Below are 23,095 nucleotides of genomic sequence, written 5' to 3'. Positions count from 1 at the left end.
TAAATAAATGCCGTTCTGGTGTTTAATGTTGTCTAGCTACTACATGAAACAAAATGGATTGTCCTTACGGTGATTTGGATGTGGAATGGCTATCTTTCAATACTAATAACGCAAGTAAAGAAAATTAATTCTGTAAAATTACTGAGGTGAACGAAATTGATTTATTATGCGATATTGACTTTGATGCCTTGTTTTCGGAAATGACAGGAATCTATCAACAATGAAAACAATGTAGCCTAATACCCTGCTCAGATGTGGCCACTGACACAGAGCAAAGGCGACTGCTCCTGATAAATCCCAAACTAAAACTCGATTCAGTATCATATCGGGAAAAAATCTCAGATTTTGAGAAACCATAATACACAAACATAATTTTTTAAAATCAAAACAAAAAAACTTGCCTACCTGTTTTAGGGACGAGAAAATACCCCTAGACGGAATTAGAAATCTACTATTCCGGTTTCTGAGTTGGCCGACCTTCTCTGTGCATTCTAGGCCGAAGCACAGAAATGAAACTGGTATCAGGTCATACAGTAGGTCCATCCCAGGTGACAAGAAACACCAGCTAAGCAAAGTATTTCAGCACACTCGACAAATCCCAAACTCCAATTATAACATATCCTGACATTGAAAATTATAACAAAACACACAAGTTTCAGAGCACTCGGTTCAATCCCCACCAGTCCATTCCACATTGGTTTGCGATTATCCAAACACATGCAACACATTCACAAATCGGTGATATTCCCAATTTGCTTGTGTCATGAGAGGGTTCATGCGTCGGGGTGTTTTCCATAACTGCTCCATAAACGTCATTTTCAACAGCAGTAATTATAAATTTCATCCTCATGCTCCCGTTCGACTCGAAATGCACCTCTTTACAAACTTATGTGACGTCATATATAAATCTGCACTTGAAGGTTGACCTCGCCTCGGTGCATATGTTTGTTCAACTTCCTGTAACCTATCTTTAAGATTTGATTTATCCCAAATATTGTTTGTAAATTTGTTCAGAGAATGAAATTATGTTGACATATTTCTAGATTATGTTGTATATATTCAAAGAACTATTTTTCTTTGCGTAACTGAGTATGAGTGGGGAAACGTATGTGACTGAGAGCCTGCAAATTCCGACAAAATAACATTGTTGCAATGTTCTTTAGCGAAACCAGAGGACTTCAAATTTAAGGAAACGTTGTTACGATATTATTCTGCGAGACTAGTAAACTACAAAGTATGAAATTATAAGAATTGAACGTCAGTTTGGATGGGTTCATTGAAGTGTGAACAATTTAAAGGCGCTGGTTAAACTGTGGTTCACACAGTTTAACCAGCGCCTTTAAATCGTTCACACTTCAATGAACCCATCCAAACTGACGTTCAATTCTTAATAACATCTGTTTCAAACTAGACCGTCAAAATTTGGTTTGATGCCCAAAATGAGTCACATCAAAATACAAATTTGTCACAAATAAATATAAGAACATAATAAAATTATTTCATAAGTAACATTTGAAATAGACATTGTGTTTTCATATTTTTTTTTTTAGTTCCAAACAAACACCTGCAATAAGTTGCAATCAAACAAATATGTGACAAAGCCATGGATAAACCCCACTGTATTGGAGAATACAATGAACACATTTTACCTGTATTCTACATTCACGATCATTTAGATTCCCATGGGTAATGTCAATTTCATTTAGATTCCTATGACTGATGTCAGTATCACAATATAGTGTTACCAACAGCTGTTCGTTTCAATTGAATATGCCATGCTTATTTCATTCCCATAAAATAGGTCTGCATAAGTACCATATAACCCTTGTTATCAGGAAACACGGACACATTTTCTTCGTAAATATGGCCTTAATATTGACTTAACTTCAATCCTGACAACTTTTACAAAATACGAGGACACATTGCAGAACATTCATACCCAATAGTATACAAATACAGTGATTTATCTTCATGTACAGGTGATAAGCCAAGCAATACATATCAGACCTAGATATCAATGTTGGCCAAGTATGATATATGGTATACAGAAGCAGTGGCTATCTACAACATGTACTCAAAGAGGTGTATGATACCAAACAGTTTTTAAAGCTTTCACAAAGTTAATCATGAACCTCATAAATTCCATTAGGTGTATTTAGTTCTTGAATACTTTCTGTGTTTGTTTGTCTGTTCTTGAATAAGTGATTGCCTAAATCCAATTAGGCTTCCATTTTAAGCCATGATAAGACACATAGAAAACAACGCACATCTGCAACTCTCCATGCAAACCCACATATATTCATATATATCGACTGCATCCTTTGGTATATTAAAGTAAATAATGAGAGGAGACTTTTCTGATTTTAGGGTTTATTTTTGTCCTGACAAATTGCCTTGTGTACCTCGTAGGTAGGTCAAAATAATTTATTTTATATAAGGTACTATCTATTATTCTATTTGAACATGATGTTGTTGGTAAGTTTAGCAGAGGAAAATAAATGCTGAATGTGTGAAACTGTGCAGGATGTTTACCAGTTATACAGTAACATTTATGTGTATTTATTTCTTTGAGAAAAATGTTTGCAGTTACCAGAGACTATATATAATGTATTGTTTAATGTTATTAAAGACCTAAGAGTTACACTTTGTTTGCAGTTAGAATCAAATAATTTTGTAGTTGTATCTTATAATTTCCTAATCTATCAAAGATAGAGCAGTCAGGTTAATAAAAATAACCATTTTTATTTTCTGACTACTCTCCAGGCTTCAGTTTATTTAAACTATAAAGAGTAAGTGCTGCCTTATAATGCCTTTATAAGGAAGTTATAATAATAAGTTATAAGCTGTAAAGTCTTAAATGCTACAGCCGTGTTTACAGGAAAAGGATCGAGACGAAAATCAAACTAGAATACTGCTTGCCAAAACATACAGCTATTTCAAATGCTGACTACAAATAATAAATATTTGAATCATGGCAGCAAGATAATCACAGAGCCATATTATATTTCATGACAACAGATCCACAATTTATATCAATAACAAACGACATATATTCAAATTTAGAAATGTTACAAAAAATGAATTCTTAAACATTGCCAAAACATATTTTGTTATTTTCAACAGCTATGAATTATGAGAATGGCTATTGATGTGGTTTTGCTGCAGCATAAGAAATCCATACGAGTTCTATAAGAATTTATCAGTTGCTGGCACCGTTCTGCATAGCAAACACATGAGCTTTATATTGCAACATCCACGAAAATCTGTCATTGACTTGAGCCTAACTGAGGTTGACGACTTAATTGTCTCATTATTGAGGTGTATCAAACAAATTCAGCACATGCACAATGACGGCACTGTTAGACCTACTTCCAGCACCGCTAGAATGTATTAATACTCCTGGTTTTGTGACAAGATTTAATACGCTTGTCACATTGAGCTAGCCATAGTATAGAGAAACAGGTTAATGTGTTTATTTCACAGCTGTGTGATATATACATGAGTTTGACCCTCAAAGAGAAGTTGCGCCCACCTATGCATGAAAATTGATTTCACAAATTTATCCAAGCAGTTGGTGTGAGCTTTGCGCTGACTGATTTCCCTTTGTGCAACGACATTGTGTTTTTCATGTGTATGTCTTTCTTTGGAGGATATTGGTGATAGGATATACATTTCTCAAGCATATTTTGTCTCTGTTCCAGAAGAGGCTCCAGGTCTTGTGACGTGAAGTGGATTCCGGTGACGTCAAACGTGTTGCATTTTGACAAAATAACACCTCATAAGTCATTCCATGAACCAAACACAGACAGGGAAACTGGCAAGTTTGTCTTACTTATGGTGGTACAAGTCTCACAGTGAACACTATCAGCTGCCGAGGGAAATAGTTTTTTTAAATATTGACTGTAGCAGAACAGTAAAGTACAACTGTTTATGATGTTCCTATAAACAGTAAAAATATAATTTCTACCTGAGTGAGTGAGGGAGTGAGTGTTTCAGTTATATCATGGCATGTCAGCTCAATGTGGAAGGATAGGCTTAAGTGAACTTGTCTTGGATAGCATATAAATAAAGTAATATGCAGTTAGCATGCATGTGTCAACTGAAGATGAAATATGACAAAATATGTATTTCATTCAAATAAAATGCTTCAGCATAGCCCCTATTTATTCCCCCTTTTACCATGAATCTATCAATAAACATGAACCTATCATATATTTACATGAACAGACCGAGAAGAATACAGATTGTGAATGAAGCATATAAATGATGCTATCAATCAAGTATTGTTCATTTACATCGCTAAAAACCATAAGTAATTCAGAAAAAAAATGGATCTACTTCATATCTCATCCTGGGGTATAAAGCTGTCAACATTAGTTTGAACATTCTGTATTATTGACAGAAATACACATGTGTCCATGTACACCATCTGGAGGTATTGATTGAAGTCCTTTTTCTTTCAGTGGGCTTTATGCGACTAAAGCTATGTGGTCAATTTTTCTTGTCCCTGAAATGCACTTCGCTTCTCATGGATTGCATCTTGCCCTGAATATATATAACATGTTGCCGCAATATACATCTCATCTGAAACGGACACCATCCCTTAAGTATTCAGGGCACCAAGCTGAAAACAGCTAGTGTGACACATATACTGTTTTCCTGTTTTCAATATACATGAAACTGGTGTGTTTCAACGTCAGTAACTATTCAGGTTGAAATTCATGCAACATTAATATCTTTATAAACACAATTCAAGGCCATTCTCTCTCCTACACAAAACTGTCCATCAGTACTCATCAGTACTCAATGTTCGATGACAACAGTGTAATGGAGGTAAATATAAGGTGAGATTAGCCTGGCTATGTGAGCTTCTGTATCGATAAGAATTGGTCGGTGAGCCAACCTAAGTTAGTTATGTGTTAATTACAGCACCGACATGATTATCAAGCAACGCATCAAGCTATTAGCCATGGGGCCAGTGAAGCAGAAAAAGTCATTATGATGCCGAGTCATTACGATAATTGTGATGTGCAGACCGTTGCAACCTCAAGTGTACATTTCAACATGACACAATATCACACACTGTCTCTTGTCAGTCAGAGCATTTCAAACGATTTTAATCTTGAAAGATGTGAAATATACACCTCCTTGTCAATCATGTTTCTATTTTGGTCGGTTATCAAACATTTTGAAGTACCTGAACAACATGCCAGTCATCTATATTACTATCATGACTTGGTGCTCACATTGTATATTCATAATAAACACAACAAACAATTTAACAATCGATGTTATATGCATGTGTATTTTACCTGGAACAATACTGGCAGTGAAAACATGGTCAAAATAACAACTGTAATAACAACCTCAATCAATAAATGACTGAGTGAGTGAGTATGGTTTTACGCCGCTTTTAGCAATATTCCAGCAATATCATGGCGGGGGACACCAGAAATGGGCTTCACACATTGTACCCATGTCGGGAATCGAACCCGAGTCTTCGGCGTGACGAGCGGAGGCTTAAACCACAAGGCTACCAAAACCGCCCTCTTCAATCAATGAATAATGGATACTTGACAATGACACACACTGACTATGTATGGTTTCATTCTGGAGACCTTCATCGGATGCCATGCTATTTGCACGAAATCAAACATCATATATAAAGCAGGTTACTACTGGAAGCATAAAGTTAAACATTCTCCTTGGAAATATATCAAGTTACTTAGGGTGCGAGCTATTACCGGTATATCTGTAAATTGAAGTTCATTCTTTCCATGATATGTATCACAATATCATTTTTTAATGCTCAGTATTTTGACGGATTTCAAATAGCTATTTTTATCATGTGTAATGTTACACTCTGCTACATACCCGGAGCGTGCATCCGGAACGTACATACGTGTGTATTTATCGAATGAATAAACATTATGTGTTACCAGCGCTGATCTTGTTTTGTTCCATTTATGAACTTCAATTCATACATTCAATATGCTTCTGAATTTCAAATTTAGAATGACACAATATATCTTGATACGTATCGCAATACGGGCTTGTGCATCATACAATGTTGTGATATGCTTTAATCCTTCAATACCCATCCCTACAAGTTACTGAAATGCGAGTTTCTTGACTAATACACATTTACCTGATATTTGAAATATTTCACATGTTGCCATTATTCCCCATTTTTTGAATATGAAATATATCACAGACAGCTAAATATGTAAAAAATGGAATCCGTGACATGCTACAGAGATTTCGGGACAGGTCCCCAGCTTCCCTGTTTACGTGTAGCAGCAGAAGTATGTGTACTCATGCCATTGACCATTGCTTTGTCCCAGACTGGAATAGCAGGCCATGGTAATGAAGCCTGCATACTGCAGTAAAAAAGAACTTCTCACTCCTCTTTGCTTAGTCTGTCCCAGACCTTAGAGAAGTCAAAACAGTTAAAACAGAAGTCCAACTCAAGTCTGGAATGATTTGGCAAGTCTAGATCACCTCAGCTCTGAAATTAAGGATTGTTCTGGGATTCATTTGGATATTTGGATATTTGTTTATTTGATTTTATAGATTTATATTTTTAAATAAGATAACTTATTTCTGAGACTAAAAGTCAGTCTACTCGTTGCTGTTTAACGCTGCACTCAGCAATATTCCAGGTACATGACAACGGTCTGTAAATAATCGCGTCTGGACCAGATATACCAGTGACTGACATTATGAACAACGTCGAACCCTTGGGCTACAATAACATTCAATCATCCTTGTCACTAAGCCTGCCCCCACAATTTATATAGTCACCTCTTGCATCCAGCATAAGTTGCTGGGGACAAATTCTAACCCAGAATCCACACACGAATCTTTGTTCACATATTGATTTATGATTTGATGTGATGTAAATACACTGTTGTCCATTCAACACAGAACAATCACCAAAGGACATTCAAAATCAATTGATAATATCTGAAAAGTGACTATTCAAATAAACAGTAAAGACGATTAACACTGCTGACTGCATCAGGTGACTTTGTTACAGCTATTTATTTCTTACGGTCAACATTGGAGTTGATTGTGTTTACATAATAGTGGGTATTATACCTGCAGAAGACTACTGCTAGAATGGCCTCATTGAGAACATTACATTAGTAGAGCAGGCATTCATTGTTCATTCAACACTGCTCACTCTAATCAGCACTCAGCACTAACACTAACACCCAATAATTATAGACTCACTTTGTCACTCCTTATGTCATATAAATTGCATGTTCAGGTCATTCACTTATATATTTGTCACCTGAATTGTGATTGTATGTTGCAGTCACTCTTTAATAAGCATTATGATAGGAGTGAGATGATTGGTTCTACAATCTATCCATAACTGGTTATCGGATTGATAAATATAACAAGCTGTTCTAGCAAATCTGATATTTGTTAATGAGGTTCCCACAATGTATGTGTGACACAACATTGAAAACCTTTGTTTCAAGGATGGTAAGGGGGTGTGTGACACAACATTGAAAACCTTTGTTTCCAAGATGGTAAGGGGGTGTGTGACACAACTTAGAAAACCTTTGTTTCCATGATGGTAAGGGGGGGTGTGACACAACTTTGAAAACCTTTGTTTCCAGGATGGTAAGGGAGTGTGTGACACAGCATTGAAAACCTATGTTTCCAGGATGGTAAGGGGGTTTGTGACACAACATTGAAAACCTTTGTTTCCAGGATGGTAAGGGGGTGTGTGACACAACATTGAAAACCTTTGTTTCCAGGATGGTAAGGGAGTGTGTGACACAACAATGAAAACCTTTGTTTCCAGGATGGTAAGGGGTGTGTGACACAACATTGAAAACCTTTGTTTCCAGGATGGTAAGGGTGTGTGTGACACAACATTAAAAACCTTTGTTTCCAGGATGGTAAGGGGGTGTGTAACACAACATTGAAAACCTTTGTTTCCAGGATAGTAAGGGAATGTGACACAACATTGAAAACCTTTGTTTCCAGGATGGTAAGGGTGTGTGTGACACAGCATTGAAAACCTTTGTTTCGAGGATGGTAAGGGGGTGTGTGACACAACATTGAAAAAACCTTTGTTTCCAGGATGGTAAGGGAGTGTGTGACACAACATTGAAAACATTTGTTTCCAGGATAGTAAGGGAATGTGACACAACATTGAAAACCTTTGTTTCCAGGATAGAAAGGGAATGTGACACAACATTGAAAACCTTTGTTTCCAGGATGGTAAGGGTGTGTGTGACACAGCATTGAAAACCTTTGTTTCCAGGATGGTAAGAGGGTGTGTGACACAACATTGAAAACCTTTGTTTCCAGGATAGTAAGGGAATGTGACACAACATTGAAACCTTTGTTTCCAGGATAGTAAGGGAGTGTGTGACACAGCATTGAACACCTATGTTTCCAGGAAAGTAAGGGGGTGTGTGACACAACATTGAAAACCTTTGTTTCCAGGATAGTAAGGGAGTGTGTGACACAGCATTGAAAACCTATGTTTCCAGGAAAGTAAGGGTGTGTGTGACACAACATTGAAAACCTTTGTTTCCAGGATGGTAAGGGGGTGTGTGACACAACATTGAAAACCTTTGTTTCCAGGATGGTAAGGGAGTGTGTGACACAACATTAAAAACCTTTGTTTCCAGGATGGTAAGGGAATGTGACACAACATTGAAAACCTTTGTTTCCAGGATGGTAAGGGAGTGTGTGATACAGCATTAAAAACCTTTGTTTCCAGGATGGTAAGGGAATGTGACACAACATTGAAAACCTATGTTTCCAGGATGGTAAGGGAGTGTGTGACACAACATTAAAAACCTTTGTTTCCAGGATGGTAAGGGAATGTGACACAACATTGAAAACCTTTGTTTCCAGGATGGTAAGGGAGTGTGTGACACAACATTAAAAACCTTTGTTTCCAGGATGGTAAGGGAATGTGACACAACATTGAAAACCTATGTTTCCAGGAAAGTAAGGGGGTGTGTGACACAACATTGAAAACCTTTGTTTCCAGGATGGTAAGGGAATGTGACACAACATTGAAAACATTTGTTTCCAGGATAGTAAGGGAATGTGACACAACATTGAAAACCTTTGTTTCCAGGATAGAAAGGGAATGTGACACAACATTGAAAACCTTTGTTTCCAGGATGGTAAGGGTGTGTGTGACACAGCATTGAAAACCTTTGTTTCCAGGATGGTAAGAGGGTGTGTGACACAACTTAGAAAACCTTTGTTTCCAGGATAGTAAGGGAATGTGACACAACATTGAAACCTTTGTTTCCAGGATAGTAAGGGAGTGTGTGACACAGCATTGAACACCTATGTTTCCAGGAAAGTAAGGGGGTGTGTGACACAACATTGAAAACCTTTGTTTCCAGGATAGTAAGGGAGTGTGTGACACAGCATTGAAAACCTATGTTTCCAGGAAAGTAAGGGTGTGTGTGACACAACATTGAAAACCTTTGTTTCCAGGATGGTAAGGGGGTGTGTGACACAACATTGAAAACCTTTGTTTCCAGGATGGTAAGGGAGTGTGTGACACAACATTAAAAACCTTTGTTTCCAGGATGGTAAGGGAATGTGACACAACATTGAAAACCTTTGTTTCCAGGATGGTAAGGGAATGTGACACAACATTGAAAACCTATGTTTCCAGGATGGTAAGGGGGTGTGTGACACAACATTGAAAACATTTGTTTCCAGGATGGTAAGGGAATATGACACAACATTGAAAACCTTTGTTTCAAGTATGGTAAGGGAATGTGACACAACATTGAAAACCTTTGTTTCCAGGATGGTAAGGGTGTGTGTGACACAGCATTGAAAACCTTTGTTTTCAGGATGGTAAGAGGGTGTGTGACACAACATTGAAATCCTTTGTTTCCAGGATAGTAAGGGAATGTGACACAACATTGAAACCTTTGTTTCCAGGATAGTAAGGGAGTGTGTGACACAGCATTGAAAACCTATGTTTCCAGGAAAGTAAGGGGGTGTGTGACACAACATTGAAAACCTTTGTTTCCAGGATGGTAAGGGAGTGTGTGATACAGCATTGAAAACCTTTGTTTCCAGGATGGTAAGGGAATGTGACACAACATTGAAAACCTTTGTTTCCAGGATGGTAAGGGAATGTGACACAACATTGAAAACCTTTGTTTCCAGGATAGTAAGGGAATGTGACACAACATTGAAAACCTTTGTTTCCAGGATAGTAAGGGAGTGTGTGACACAGCATTGAAAACCTATGTTTCCAGGAAAGTAAGGGTGTGTGTGACACAACATTGAAAACCTTTGTTTCCAGGATGGTAAGGGGGTGTGTGACACAACATTGAAAACCTTTGTTTCCAGGATGGTAAGGGAGTGTGTGACACAACATTGAAAACCTTTGTTTCCAGGATGGTAAGGGAATGTGACACAACATTGAAAACCTTTGTTTCCAGGATGGTAAGGGAATGTGACACAACATTGAAAACCTTTGTTTCCAGGATGGTAAGGGGGTGTGTGACACAACATTGAAAACATTTGTTTCCAGGATGGTAAGGGAGTGTGTGACACAACATTGAAAACCTTTGTTTCCAGGATGGTAAGGGAATGTGACACAACATTGAAAACCTTTGTTTCCAGGATGGTAAGGGAATGTGACACAACATTGAAAACCTTTGTTTCCAGGATGGTAAGGGGGTGTGTGACACAACATTGAAAACATTTGTTTCCAGGATGGTAAGGGAATATGACACAACATTGAAAACCTTTGTTTCAAGTATGGTAAGGGAATGTGACACAACATTGAAAACCTTTGTTTCAAGTATGGTAAGGGAATGCATGACACAACATTAAATTTTTTTAAATAGGACAAACAGGGATAATAGTACTATATTCCAAAGCTATAAGGTACATTACAACACTGGAAGTGCTTTAACAATATAAGATCCTACTGTGTTATAATTGATACATATTCATGGTCCAGATGTGATAAGTTACTATTTTGCTTCAATTTTGCTTCATCTATATCCCATTTTATCAATCATATTCTATTCCCTATATTGTCAATCATAGTCCATATCCCATCTGGTCAATAATAGTCTATATCCAATCTTGTCAATCATGGTCTATATACCTTCTCTGTCAAAAATAATCTATAGTCATATTAATCTTCCACAGTGTTAAATGTACTCAGCCATGTCAACCATACCATGTCTAATTTTCATTCATATAAAGTACAACTCAAGTGTGTTATGAAATGTATACCATCTTGTCAATCTTATATACATATTGTCAATTAAGTAATGAACTGTATCACATATTGTCAAACAAGTATGGTATGAACTGTATCACATATTGTCAATCAAGTATGGGATGAACTGTATCACATATTGTCAATCAAGTATGGTATGAACTGTATCACATATTGTCAAACAAGTATGGTATGAACTGTATCACATATTGTCAAACAAGTATGGTATGAACTGTATCACATATTGTCAAACAAGTATGGTATGAACTGTATCACATATTGTCAAACAAGTATGGTATGAACTGTATCACTGACTGAGTTGGGTTTAACAATATTCCAGTTATATCGCGGCGTGTCAGCTTAATGTGGGAGGAAAGCCCAAAGTGATGCAGATCTCAGACGTTTACCACTTCGGTGAAACCCACGAGCACGGGTATGGTGCTGACAAACCTAGAAACATAATCGGGGCGAACCGGGATTCAAACCCACAATCTAGGTTTCTGGCGTGCCCAAGGGACGCAACTCTGCACAGCGAATTGTGGCGCCTTATACGACTGGGCCACCTGTGCCCGCTGAACTGTATCACATATTGTCAATCAAGTATGATACAAAATATAACCTATCCTATCTGCCATACAGGTATATCCAGTTTGATAAAACATGCATCCCACCCTCTCAATCCTACAGACATAATCCAGTATGATGTTACACACATCCCACCCTGTTAATGACCTACATTCCATGCTAAAACTAAAACCCCCTACAGCAGCCATACAAAGATGTAATGATACGCATAATAAAGTAAGTATCAAGACTGTCTTATTTAGCTATATGCAATAGAAACCACTTATGATTATATTCATCATATATACAATACTTTAAACCCTCATATTTTCAGCTTTATGTAATACTTATTTACAACTAATATACATAATGCATACAATATCAACACTGTCCAAACTGAAACGTACAACCAATTCATAAAAAGAGGATAATTCAGTCTCGAAAAACAGTGTCTTTTTTTAATAAAATAAATATTGTGTTCATGATATATAATTAGGGAAGCATCTATCTGAGATGTGATATATAAAGGAAGATGAGGTTTATTTCATCATCTGCCCTACTTCTGTCATCATTCAGCAACAATCTTAGCATGCCCTATTGTTTGTTGGGTACCTCCATTATAATATAGACCATGACATCACATGTCTGTTTCACTATGCAATCAACAATACCATTACATATGCATCAGGTTTTTCAGTAGGATGAATAACATGCTGAAAAACTCAATTGTAAAATGACAGCAGTGGACAGTTGTAAGCAATTATTTCTAAAATTAGATCATACACATGTCAATATGATCTGAATTCAATATGATGTAATTTTATATTTATACAAATTTCTGGTTCATATTAACATCAAATTTAATATACTTATACCATGCACTATTGACAACACACCTACACATCAATTTAGTCATATATATTAATTCAGTCCCACATATCAGTTTACTTGTATTTTTCAGCTCGAACTCTGAAACACAATATTCTCTTAGGTAAGGATGTTTTTTCCTTGAATAATCTATAACAGACATCTACACCAATAGTGTTGATTTCAACACACAACAAGCACATAGATATAAACACTGTCAATTTGACAGCTTCAACACTCTCAGAAACATAGAAAGAGGGACATATGTCACATGTTAATTTCATCAACAACATGTTAATTTCGTCAACAAGCATGTCAGTTCCAATAACTCCTACCTTCAACCACCTCTCCATTAGGAAATACGACAACCACCTTGTGTGTTTTACTGGACATGTAAATCCTGGGACGGTCAGGCCGTGGTTTCAGATCCATGTCAGACATGATTGTTTCTTAGTATATTCCTTGATCCTTCATGAAAAAACAACACCACAGGCTGAGTGGCATTAATTCTCCACAACCGTTATCCTCCGTACACAATACAATACTTTCCCCTGAAACACCAGCGTAGTACTCAGTGATTCAGGATTCCCCAACAATATCTATATCCATAGTTGTCATATTGCCAGTGGTGTCTCTCCTTATCGAATAGAATGGACAAAAAAATCCAGATAAACAGTCAGTGGGGGAGGTTTCAGCTCTCCTAGCTTGGCTTAAAGGACAGATACATTGGCTATATCTACTGCTAGGTGCGACCATCTTTGAGGCAGTATAATCCTAGCAACATCCTCCCTCGACTAAAGGAGACATGTTCCGTATGGCAAGCACTACACCTCTACACCAATCTCAGCCATATGTCTTGTTCTTCCTGGCCTCAAATCACCCTCTGAGGTCCGCAAGCACACCAACCCCTCACTGACACCAAACTCACATTAATTACCGAGAAATATAGAGAATATATCTCCCAATAGTCTCCAGGTAGTAAACAAGTCAGATATGGCTAAAGCCAGCCCAAATGAAAATGAGCCCTCGAATTCACTAATCTATCCCTGAGGGGAGCACACATGTTAATTACCAAGGAAGCAGCATACTCTCAGGTGTGCTGGGAACACTTCAGAGTTCGTGGGGGAGAAACAATATCCAAATATAAAATATCCACAAGGATAATCCTACCCTCTATGAAACATGTGGCCGACGAATTTAATGAGCACCCAAAAGCAGCACATCCTTAAAACTCTCGATGATTTTTCTCATTTTGGTAATGGAATTGCTGTCTCCATCACACTATCCGTGTTTCCTCTTCAAATATTTCCCCAATGTCCAAGGAATCATGGCTGACGGTCTCTCCCTATAACAACAGCAGACGTGAAATCCGTCTGTTAATTTTCTAAGCTTGCATTACAGTAGAGCTCACAGTGGAGGGACCGCAAGGCTGGTGAGTTAGTGAGTACGCTTGTTGCGGCCTAGCCGCCTCTGTGTATGTATTCAGTTGAAACCAAGCTAGTTGCTATTTCGACGGTTCCGTGGGCATTATCCAATGTTGGCCAATTAAGAAAAGCAGCATGGGAGTTCTGAGACGATATGACGGCCCGATTTCTATAGTCACTGACTCTGTCGTGAGACACACATAGAGAATTCCTTTATCCCATGTTTGTGTATATACACACCGAGATGTATTGCCGATCATCAATACCAACCCAAGCTGTATAGCCGACTGACTGTAGGGCTGGTCACCAATGGCCTAGTGCCTTGTGCTTAGTGTAGCGTTTACTAGCTCCCAGTTTAGCAGGAACAGCTCCATGTTATCACAAATGGCACACTGCTTATCCTCATAGTCTTTTCTAACACAGCTGGGGTAATGGATTCACACAAGTGGCCCAGAGTGTACAGTGGCATATTTAACACAGTTGCGGTTTACGAAGTTCATAGGAGTTTTTGAAATGGCAGGTGATCTAGACTTTGATCTGGTTTGTTGTCAATCAAGTTATTGTAAATATTTACTTCAGTTACCTTGACCGGTTTTGTTACTTCAAGTTGATATAACTGAAGTGCGATATTGATATGGATCTCAAGCATGTTTATCAAAGTTATTACTATCATATTGCAAAACATTTGATAGTATTTGAGAAATAGGAATTTAAAATTAGTAAGTTATTTACTCAGAAGGATGTTTTATTTTATTTGCAGAGTGATTTTCATATTTATTATTTTGTTAAAAACCATTGTGTTTGTTTTTCCCTTACAGGTATGGCAAATAAATGACTTCTCTGTGGGGATCTATACAATAGTGTCTTATTCTGCAGCTTCACAATATACTTTTTATCACAACTAAATAAGTACAATAAACAATTATCAAAATATCAAACTAAAGTTTTATCTATCCAAAACTAAGACAAGGTCTGTCAGAGAAAGAAAGATTTCAACAATTTATTAAATAGAAAGCAAGAAAACACATCTGAGACTGAACAGATCATGTAACAAATACAAAACTCAATATCAACCCCAAAACTCGGAATATAGAAGATTGTTCATCTGTTATAGTGCCGAGTAGAAAGGATTGTATTCCATGATAAAGCCTGAAACAGATATGTATATGATGCTGGCCCCTTGGTGTGAAAACTTATGAATAATTAGTGTAATTCTATAAACACCAGGTTCAGCTGATGGCCTGTCAATCACACTGACAGAGTGAAAGAATACTGCCTATGTTCACAGCTACTTAACAGACAATGTCTACATCATAAACATCGCTTGGGGTGGATATCGGTAGGAGATGATGTTGGGTCGGGGTGGGTGGATATTGGAGTGGTGTGAAGGAGAGGGCATGGCAGTGGGCATGGGGTGGGTGAGGTTGAGGGTGTAGAACATGATGTAGGGTCGGGGTGGGTAGCTAATGGAGTGGTGTGAAGGAGAGGGCATGGCAGTGGGCATGGGGTCGGAGTCAAGGAGAGGGTGTAGGAGATGATGTAGGGTCGGGGTGGGTGGATAATGGAGTGGTGTGAAGGAGAGGGCACAGCAGTGGGCATGGGGTGGGTGAGTGGGTGGGTGTAGGAGATGATGTAGGGTCGGGGTGGGTAGCTAATGGAGTGGTGTGAAGGAGAGGGCATGGCAGTGGGCATGGGGTGGGTGAGGGAGAGGGTGTAGGACATGATGTAGGGTCGGGGTGGGTAGCTAATGGAGTGGTGTGAAGGAGAGGGCATGGCAGTGGGCATGGGGTGGGTGAGGGGGTGGGTGAGGGGGTGGGTGAGGGAGAGGGTGTAGGAGATGATGTAGGGTCGGGGTGGGTAGCTAATGGAGTGGTGTGAGGGAGAGGGCATGGCAGTGGGCATGGGGTGGGTGAGGGGGTGGGTGAGGGAGAGGGTGTAGGAGATGATGTTGGGTCGGGGTGGGTAGCTAATGGAGTGGTGTCAAGGTGAGGGCCCAGCAGTGGGCATGGCATGGGTGAGGGAGAGGGTGTAGGAGATGATGTTGGGTCGGGGTGGGTGGCTAATGGAGTGGTGTCAAGGTGAGGGCCCAGCAGTGGGCATGGCATGGGTGAGGGAGAGGGTGTAGGAGATGATGTAGGGTCGGGGTGGGTAGCTAATGGAGTGGTGTGAAGGAGAGGGCATGGCAGTGGGCATGGGGTGGGTGAGGGGGTGGGTGAGGGGGTGGGTGAGGGAGAGGGTGTAGGAGATGATGTTGGGTTGGGGTGGGTGGATAATGGAGTGGTGTGAGGGAGAGGGCATGGCTGTCGGCATGGGGTGGGTGAGGGAGAGGGTGTAGGAGATGATGTAGGGTCGGGTCAGGTTGGGGTGGGTGGATATTGGAGTGGTGTGAAGGCGAGGGCACGGCAGTGGGCATGGGATGGGGGAGGGAGAGGGTGTAGGAGATGATGTAGGGTCGGGGTGGGTAGCTAATGGAGTGGTGTGAAGGAGAGGGCATGGCAGTGGGCATGGCAGTGGGCATGGGGTCGGAGTCAAGGAGAGGGTGTAGGAGATGATGTAGGGTCGGGGTGGGTAGCTAATGGAGTGGTGTGAAGGAGAGGGCATGGCAGTGGGCATGGCAGTGGGCATGGGGTGGGTGAGGGAGAGGGTGTAGGAGATGATGTAGGGTCGGGGTGGGTAGCTAATGGAGTGGTGTGAAGGAGAGGGCATGGCAGTGGGCATGGCAGTGGGCATGGGGTGGGTGAGGGAGAGGGTGTAGGGTCGGGGTGGGTAGCTAATGGAGTGGTGTGAAGGAGAGGGCATGGCAGTGGGCATGGGGTCGGAGTCAAGGAGAGGGTGTAGGAGATGATGTAGGGTCGGGGTGGGTAGCTAATGGAGTGGTGTGAGGGAGAGGGCATGGCAGTGGGCATGGGGTGGGTGAGGGAGAGGGTGTAGGACATGATGTAGGGTCGGGGTGGGTAGCTAATGGAGTGGTGTGAAGGAGAGGGCATGGCAGTGGGCATGGCAGTGGGCATGGGGTGGGTGAGGGAGAGGGTGTAGGGTCGGGGTGGGTAGCTAATGGAGTGGTGTGAAGGAGAGGGCATGGCAGTGGGCATGGCAGTGGGCATGGGGTGGGTGAGGGAGAGGGTGTAGGAGATGATGTAGGGTCGGGGTGGGTAGCTAATGGAGTGGTGTAAAGGAGAGGGCATGGCAGTGGGCATGGCAGTGGGCATGGGGTGGGTGAGGGAGAGGGTGTAGGAGATGATGTAGGGTCGGGGTGGGTAGCTAATGGAGTGGTGTGAAGGAGAGGGCATGGCAGTGGGCATGGCAGTGGGCATGGGGTGGGTGAGGGAGAGGGTGTAGGGTCGGGGTGGGTAGCTAATGGAGTGGTGTGAAGGAGAGGGCATGGCAGTGGGCATGGCAGTGGGCATGGGGTGGGTGAGGGAGAGGGTGTAGGAGATGATGTAGGGTCGGGGTGGGTGGATATTGGAGTGGTGTGAAGGAGAGGGCATGGCAGTGGGCATGGGGTCGGAGTCAAGGAGAGGGTGTAGGAGATGATGTAGGGTCGGGGTGGGTAGCTAATGGAGTGGTGTGAGGGAGAGGGCATGGCAGTGGGCATGGGGTGGGTGAGGGAGAGGGTGTAGGACATGATGTAGGGTCGGGGTGGGTAGCTAATGGAGTGGTGTGAGGGAGAGGGCATGGCTGTCGGCATGGGGTGGGTGAGGGAGAGGGTGTAGGACATGATGTAGGGTCAGGTCAGGTTGGGGTGGGTGGATATTGGAGTGGTGTAAAGGTGAGGGCACGGCAGTGGGCATGGGGTGGGAGTCAGGGAGAGGGTGACGAAGGGTGGGTGAGGGTGAAGCGAGGGAAAGGAAGGGGGTGTGGTGAGGGAGAGGTATTGGAGTGGTGTCAAGGCGAGGGCATGGCAGTGGGCGTGGCAGTCGGCTCGGGGTGGGTGAGGGGGTGGGTGAGGGAGAGGGTGTAGGACATGATGTAGGGTCGGGGTGGGTGGATATTGGAGTGGTGTGAAGGAGAGGGCATGGCAGTGGGCATGGGGTTGGAGTCAGGGAGAGGGTGACGAAGGGTGGACGAGGGTGAAGAGAGGGAAAGGAACGGGGTGTGGTGAGGGAGAGGTATTGGTGTCAAGGTGAGGGCATAGCAGTGGGCGTGGGTGGGTGAGGGAGAGGGTGTAGGAGATGATGTAGGGTCGGGGTGGGTGGATATTGGAGTGGTGTGAAGGAGAGGGCATGGCAGAGGGCATGGCAGTGGGCGTGGCAGTCGGCTCGGGGTGGGTGAGGGGGTGGGTAAGGGAGAGGGTGTAGGACATGATGTAGGGTCGGGGTGGGTGGATATTGGAGTGGTGTGAAGGAGAGGGCATGGCAGTGGGCATGGGGTGGGTGAGGGGGAGGGTGTAGGACATGATGTAGGGTCAGGGTGGGTGGATATTGGAGTGGTGTGAAGGAGAGGGCATGGCAGTGGGCATGGCAGTGGGCATGGGGTGGGTGAGGGAGAGGGTGTAGGACATGATGTAGGGTCAGGGTGGGTGGATATTGCAGTGGTGTGAAGGAGAGGGCATGGCAGTGGGCGTGGGCTGGGTGAGGGAGAGACTGACGAAGGGTGGACGAGGGTGAAGAGAGGGAAAAGAAGGGGGGGTGGTGAGGGAGAGGGATTGGAGTGGTGTCAAGGTGAGGACACAGCAGTTGGCGTGGGCTGGGTGAGGGAGAGACTGACGAAGGGTGGACGAGGGTGAAGAGAGGGAAAAGAAGGGGGTGTGGTGAGGGAGAGGGATTGGAGTGGTGTCAAGGTGAGGGCACAGCAGTGGGCGTGGGGTGGTTGAGGGGGTGGGTGAGGGAGAGGGTGTAGGAGATGATGTAGGGTCGGGTGGATATTTGAGAGGTAGTTGGAGATGACGAAAGGTGGGTGAGGGTGAAGAGAGGGAAAGGAAGGGTGTGTGGTGAGGGAGAGGGAGAGGAAGGGGGTGTGGTGAGGGAGAGGGAAAGGAAGGGGGGGTGGTGAGGGAGAGGAAAGGGGAGAGGGTGTGGAGAGGGAGAGAAAGTGGGTGTGGGAGACAATGTTGAGGTAGAGTGGGTAGCATACAGGAATTATTTTCGTTGACTACAATATGACCTAGCCTCAAACACACATTAATATTAACTTTACACTAAGTTACATTGAATGAGTTCATGGAAGGACCATGGAAATAAAAAGGTTACAGTTTTAGAGATCTACTTTAATAGATTTCTTGAAAGGAAATCAGGAAATAATAAATTTGCCTTTCATATTTTTCACAAGTTATAACACGGTTCTCTTTTAACCTAAAAGCTAGGTTCAACACAGGCTCTGTTATATGTAAGGTTCATTTACATGAACAAATTTGGTCTAATCATATCAATATTTATTCAAGTTATCACCTGGAAACCAAATATATTACCAGGCTGTGTGACAGTGTAAAAAATCGACAACTGTGTTAATAGCCATGCACCATGCAACGCTCTACTGATCATCAAGCAGCCAAGAGATAAAAGGGAACATGACTTGACCATGGGTTGGACAAATCATGCTTAATTTGAAAAGCTCTACTGATCTACAGCCAGTTGAGCCAATCAGCTCACCTGTCATGGCAATTTAAACATTTACTCAAATTCCAATGGAATCATAACTAACTGTGTCAATCATGATGCAACAAAAATAGGATTTCCCAATCAATAGAATTTCCCAGGTATTATCCCTAATATGGCAACATGTAGTTTCCCCCTTTATTTTCTCTTCTTCCCGCCAACTTCTGAACCCTTATCGTCCGTGCAAACATGATGGCTGTGGACTTAATAGATTTGAGCTGGTGGCAGGTTTGTAGGGCAGAGAGCAGATGGAAGCTATTGGCCATCTCAACATGTTTACTCCAAGATGTTATACAATGAACCTGGCTATTGTAAACATTCATATACATGATGTAGATTACGGATACAATGTTCCCAGGCAGATCAAGGGCGCCACCGGCCCTCCCTAATTGTTCCATATCATCCACATGGATAGGAATGTTTCTCAAGCCATTTTATATACTGCTGCTGAAATTTGGAACAAACTGTAAAACTGTGGAATGGCAATGCCTGGGAGTAAGGGAAGGATGCTGGGATTAAGTCCATAGATGGTAGTTACGGATGGATGTTGAACACTGAATATATGCATGGCTAGATTGGGAGCGACAATATTTTTATGGACACAAAACATATATAGATGAATTACTGTTGTTCACACAGATGGAGGGATCATAAACTGTTGTACTGCACAGATGGAGGGATCATAAACTGTTGTACTGCACGGATGGAGGGATCATAAACTGTTGTACTGCACAGATGGAGGGATCATAAACTGTTGTACTTGACAGATGGAGGGATCATAAACTGTTGTAATGCACAGATGGAGGGATCATAAACTGTTGTACTGCACTGATAGGGGGATCATAAACTGTTGTACTGCACAGATAGAGGGATCATGAACTGTTGTACTGGATAGAAAGGGGGGGATCATAAACTGTTGTACTGCACAGATGGAGGGATCATAAACTGTTGTACTACACAGATGGAGGGATCATAAACTGTTGTACTGCACAGATGGAGGGATCATAAACTGTTGTACTGCACAGATGGAGGGATCATAAACTGTTGTACTGCACAGATGGAGGGATCATAAACTGTTGTACTGCACAGATGGAGGGATCATAAACTGTTGTACTACACAGATGGAGGGATCATAAACTGTTGTAATGCACAGATGGAGGGATCATAAACTGTTGTACTACACAGATGGAGGGATCATAAACTGTTGTACTGCACAGATGGAGGGATCATAAACTGTTGTACTGCACTGATAGGGGGATCATAAACTGTTGTACAGCACAGATGGAGGGATCATAAACTGTTGTACTGCCCAGATACTGGGATCATAAACTGCTGTACTGGACAGATGTAGGGATCATAATCTGCTGTACTGCCCAGATAAAGAATCATAAGCTGCTTTTATTATATACTGCTGCTGAAATTTGGAACACTGTAAAATTGTGGAATGGCATGCCTTGGAGTAAGGGAAGGATGCTGGGATTAAGTCCGTAGATGGTAGTTACTGATGGATGTTGAACACTGGATATATGCATGGCTAGATTGGGAGCGATTGTATTTGGGATGACAAAACATATTTTGATGAATTACTGTTGTACTGCAAAGATGTGGTGTTCTATAAATAGTACAATAATGACTGAATGATAAACATGCAAGGGAGGGAATTGTAGCTAGTTCACTGACCATCTGTCATCTTCAAGCAACATCTGCCCGCCACAGATGATTATCAACCCATCATAGTCCTCTCTCAGCTCAACATATACTGCTTTCAATGAATGTTTCACAAACTCCTGCAACTGATTTTTTTTTTTGAAGTGAGTGAGTGAGTGAGTGAGGTTTTACGCTGCTTTTATCAATATTCCAGCAATATCACGGCGGGGGACACCAGAAATGGGCTTCACACATTGTACCCATGTCGGGAATCGAACCCGGGTCTTCGGCGTGACGAGCTAACGCTTTAACCACTAGGCTACCCCACCGCCCCTTTTTTTTTAAGTAATAAGCATAGTAAAAAACTACATCGAGTTGCTTCAGGTGAACGAACATCAGAAAACAAACTTAGTTAACAAAAATGTGAAATTTGTGATATGACATCGCTAAACATGACGATTTACAATTTTAAATGTATTTACTATACATTAAAGGAAACTGAAATTATTATTATTTACCATTATCATATTCTAATATCGTTTTATCTTAGATGCAGCTTTTACTGTAGATATTTAAAATAATAAGCGTAATACTTTGGTATAGCTGATTGCTGTTGCCGGTTATTTTTTATGGATGGAATATTTTGACCAATCACCGCAGAGGCTTTCCACTGTCTTGCTATTCCAATCATAAAAAAACATTATGTTGACATTTACTAGTCAAACTACAACAAACATGACTTTTAACAAGTCAAAACTATGACATTTTATGACATATGTATCCATTCTCTGTCCACATAGGTTCAATTCAAGGCATCAATAGCAGTAACAATGAGTTGGTGTGACCTCATTGGTTAACACATGATTTCACAGAAATTTATGTAAACAATAGTGAATTAATTTTTTTTTTAAATTACATAGATTATAAATGTAAGTCCAGTTGTACAACAAACACTAATATATAACCAGATAGAGTAATAACAGGATAAAATTGCAAAATTCAATATGGTTTTTTTGACAAGGTATTTCCTTTTATACATGCTCATGGTAGGCCTAACGTATTTGCATCAGGAAAACCCCATCAAAACTCAACAAGGCATGTATTATGCGCACCCCCTCAACACAGCTGTTATATAGTGCATACAAGAATACCGTAGTTACTCTATTAGAACAAGGCAACAACACAGCTGTTATATAGTGCATACAAGAATACCGTAGTCACTCTATTAGAACAAGGTAACAACACAGCTGTTATATAGTGCATACAAGAATACCGTAGTCACTCTATTAGAACATGGCAACAACACAGCTGTTATATAGTGCATACAAGAATACCGTAGTCACTCTATTAGAACATGGCAACAACACAGCTGTTATATAGTGCATACAAGAATACCGTAGTCACTCTATTAGAACAAGGCAACAACACAGCTGTTATATAGTGCATACAAGAATACCGTAGTCACTCTATTAGAACATGGCAACAACACAGCTGTTATATAGTGCATACAAGAATACCATAGTCACTCTGATGACTACTGTCACGCATGCTAGCATGGATATCCCTTGTTGGTATTTAAGTCACATGTAATGGTGTGTCAGCAAGATGTGGGGGGAAAGTTCCAAATATGGCAGATCAGTGTTGATGACTTTGGTGAAAACCATGGGTATGGCACTAACAAGGATTACACACAGATCAAATCTGTCATTCAAATCATTGGATCCTGACAGCGATTAGGGACACAACTTGGA

At 41.3% G+C, this 23,095-nt stretch overlaps 1 protein-coding gene across 11 annotated transcripts in view; it reads right to left on the bottom strand.

Moving 5' to 3' along the window:
* Positions 1 to 23,095, bottom strand: part of LOC124152156 (calcium/calmodulin-dependent 3',5'-cyclic nucleotide phosphodiesterase 1A-like) — a 406,387-nt gene that overhangs the window by 169,755 nt on the left and 213,537 nt on the right. The window contains exon 1 of one of the 11 annotated variants that reach the window (XM_046524945.2): positions 13,015 to 14,616. The exons of the other annotated variants lie outside the window; for them this stretch is intronic. Within the exon in view, the coding sequence (XP_046380901.2) occupies positions 13,015 to 13,120 (106 nt within the window). The 5' untranslated portion in view covers positions 13,121 to 14,616. Of the gene's footprint in view, positions 1 to 13,014; positions 14,617 to 23,095 lie in introns of those variants that run through there. 11 annotated transcript variants of the gene reach the window in all.

This window comes from Haliotis rufescens, unplaced genomic scaffold (genome assembly GCF_023055435.1).
Source record: "Haliotis rufescens isolate VD_foot unplaced genomic scaffold, xgHalRufe1.0.p SCAF_4, whole genome shotgun sequence".
NCBI lineage: Eukaryota > Metazoa > Mollusca > Gastropoda > Lepetellida > Haliotidae > Haliotis > Haliotis rufescens.
The sequence above is the reverse complement of the archived record's forward strand: the minus strand, read 5'-3'. Positions and strand labels throughout refer to the sequence as shown.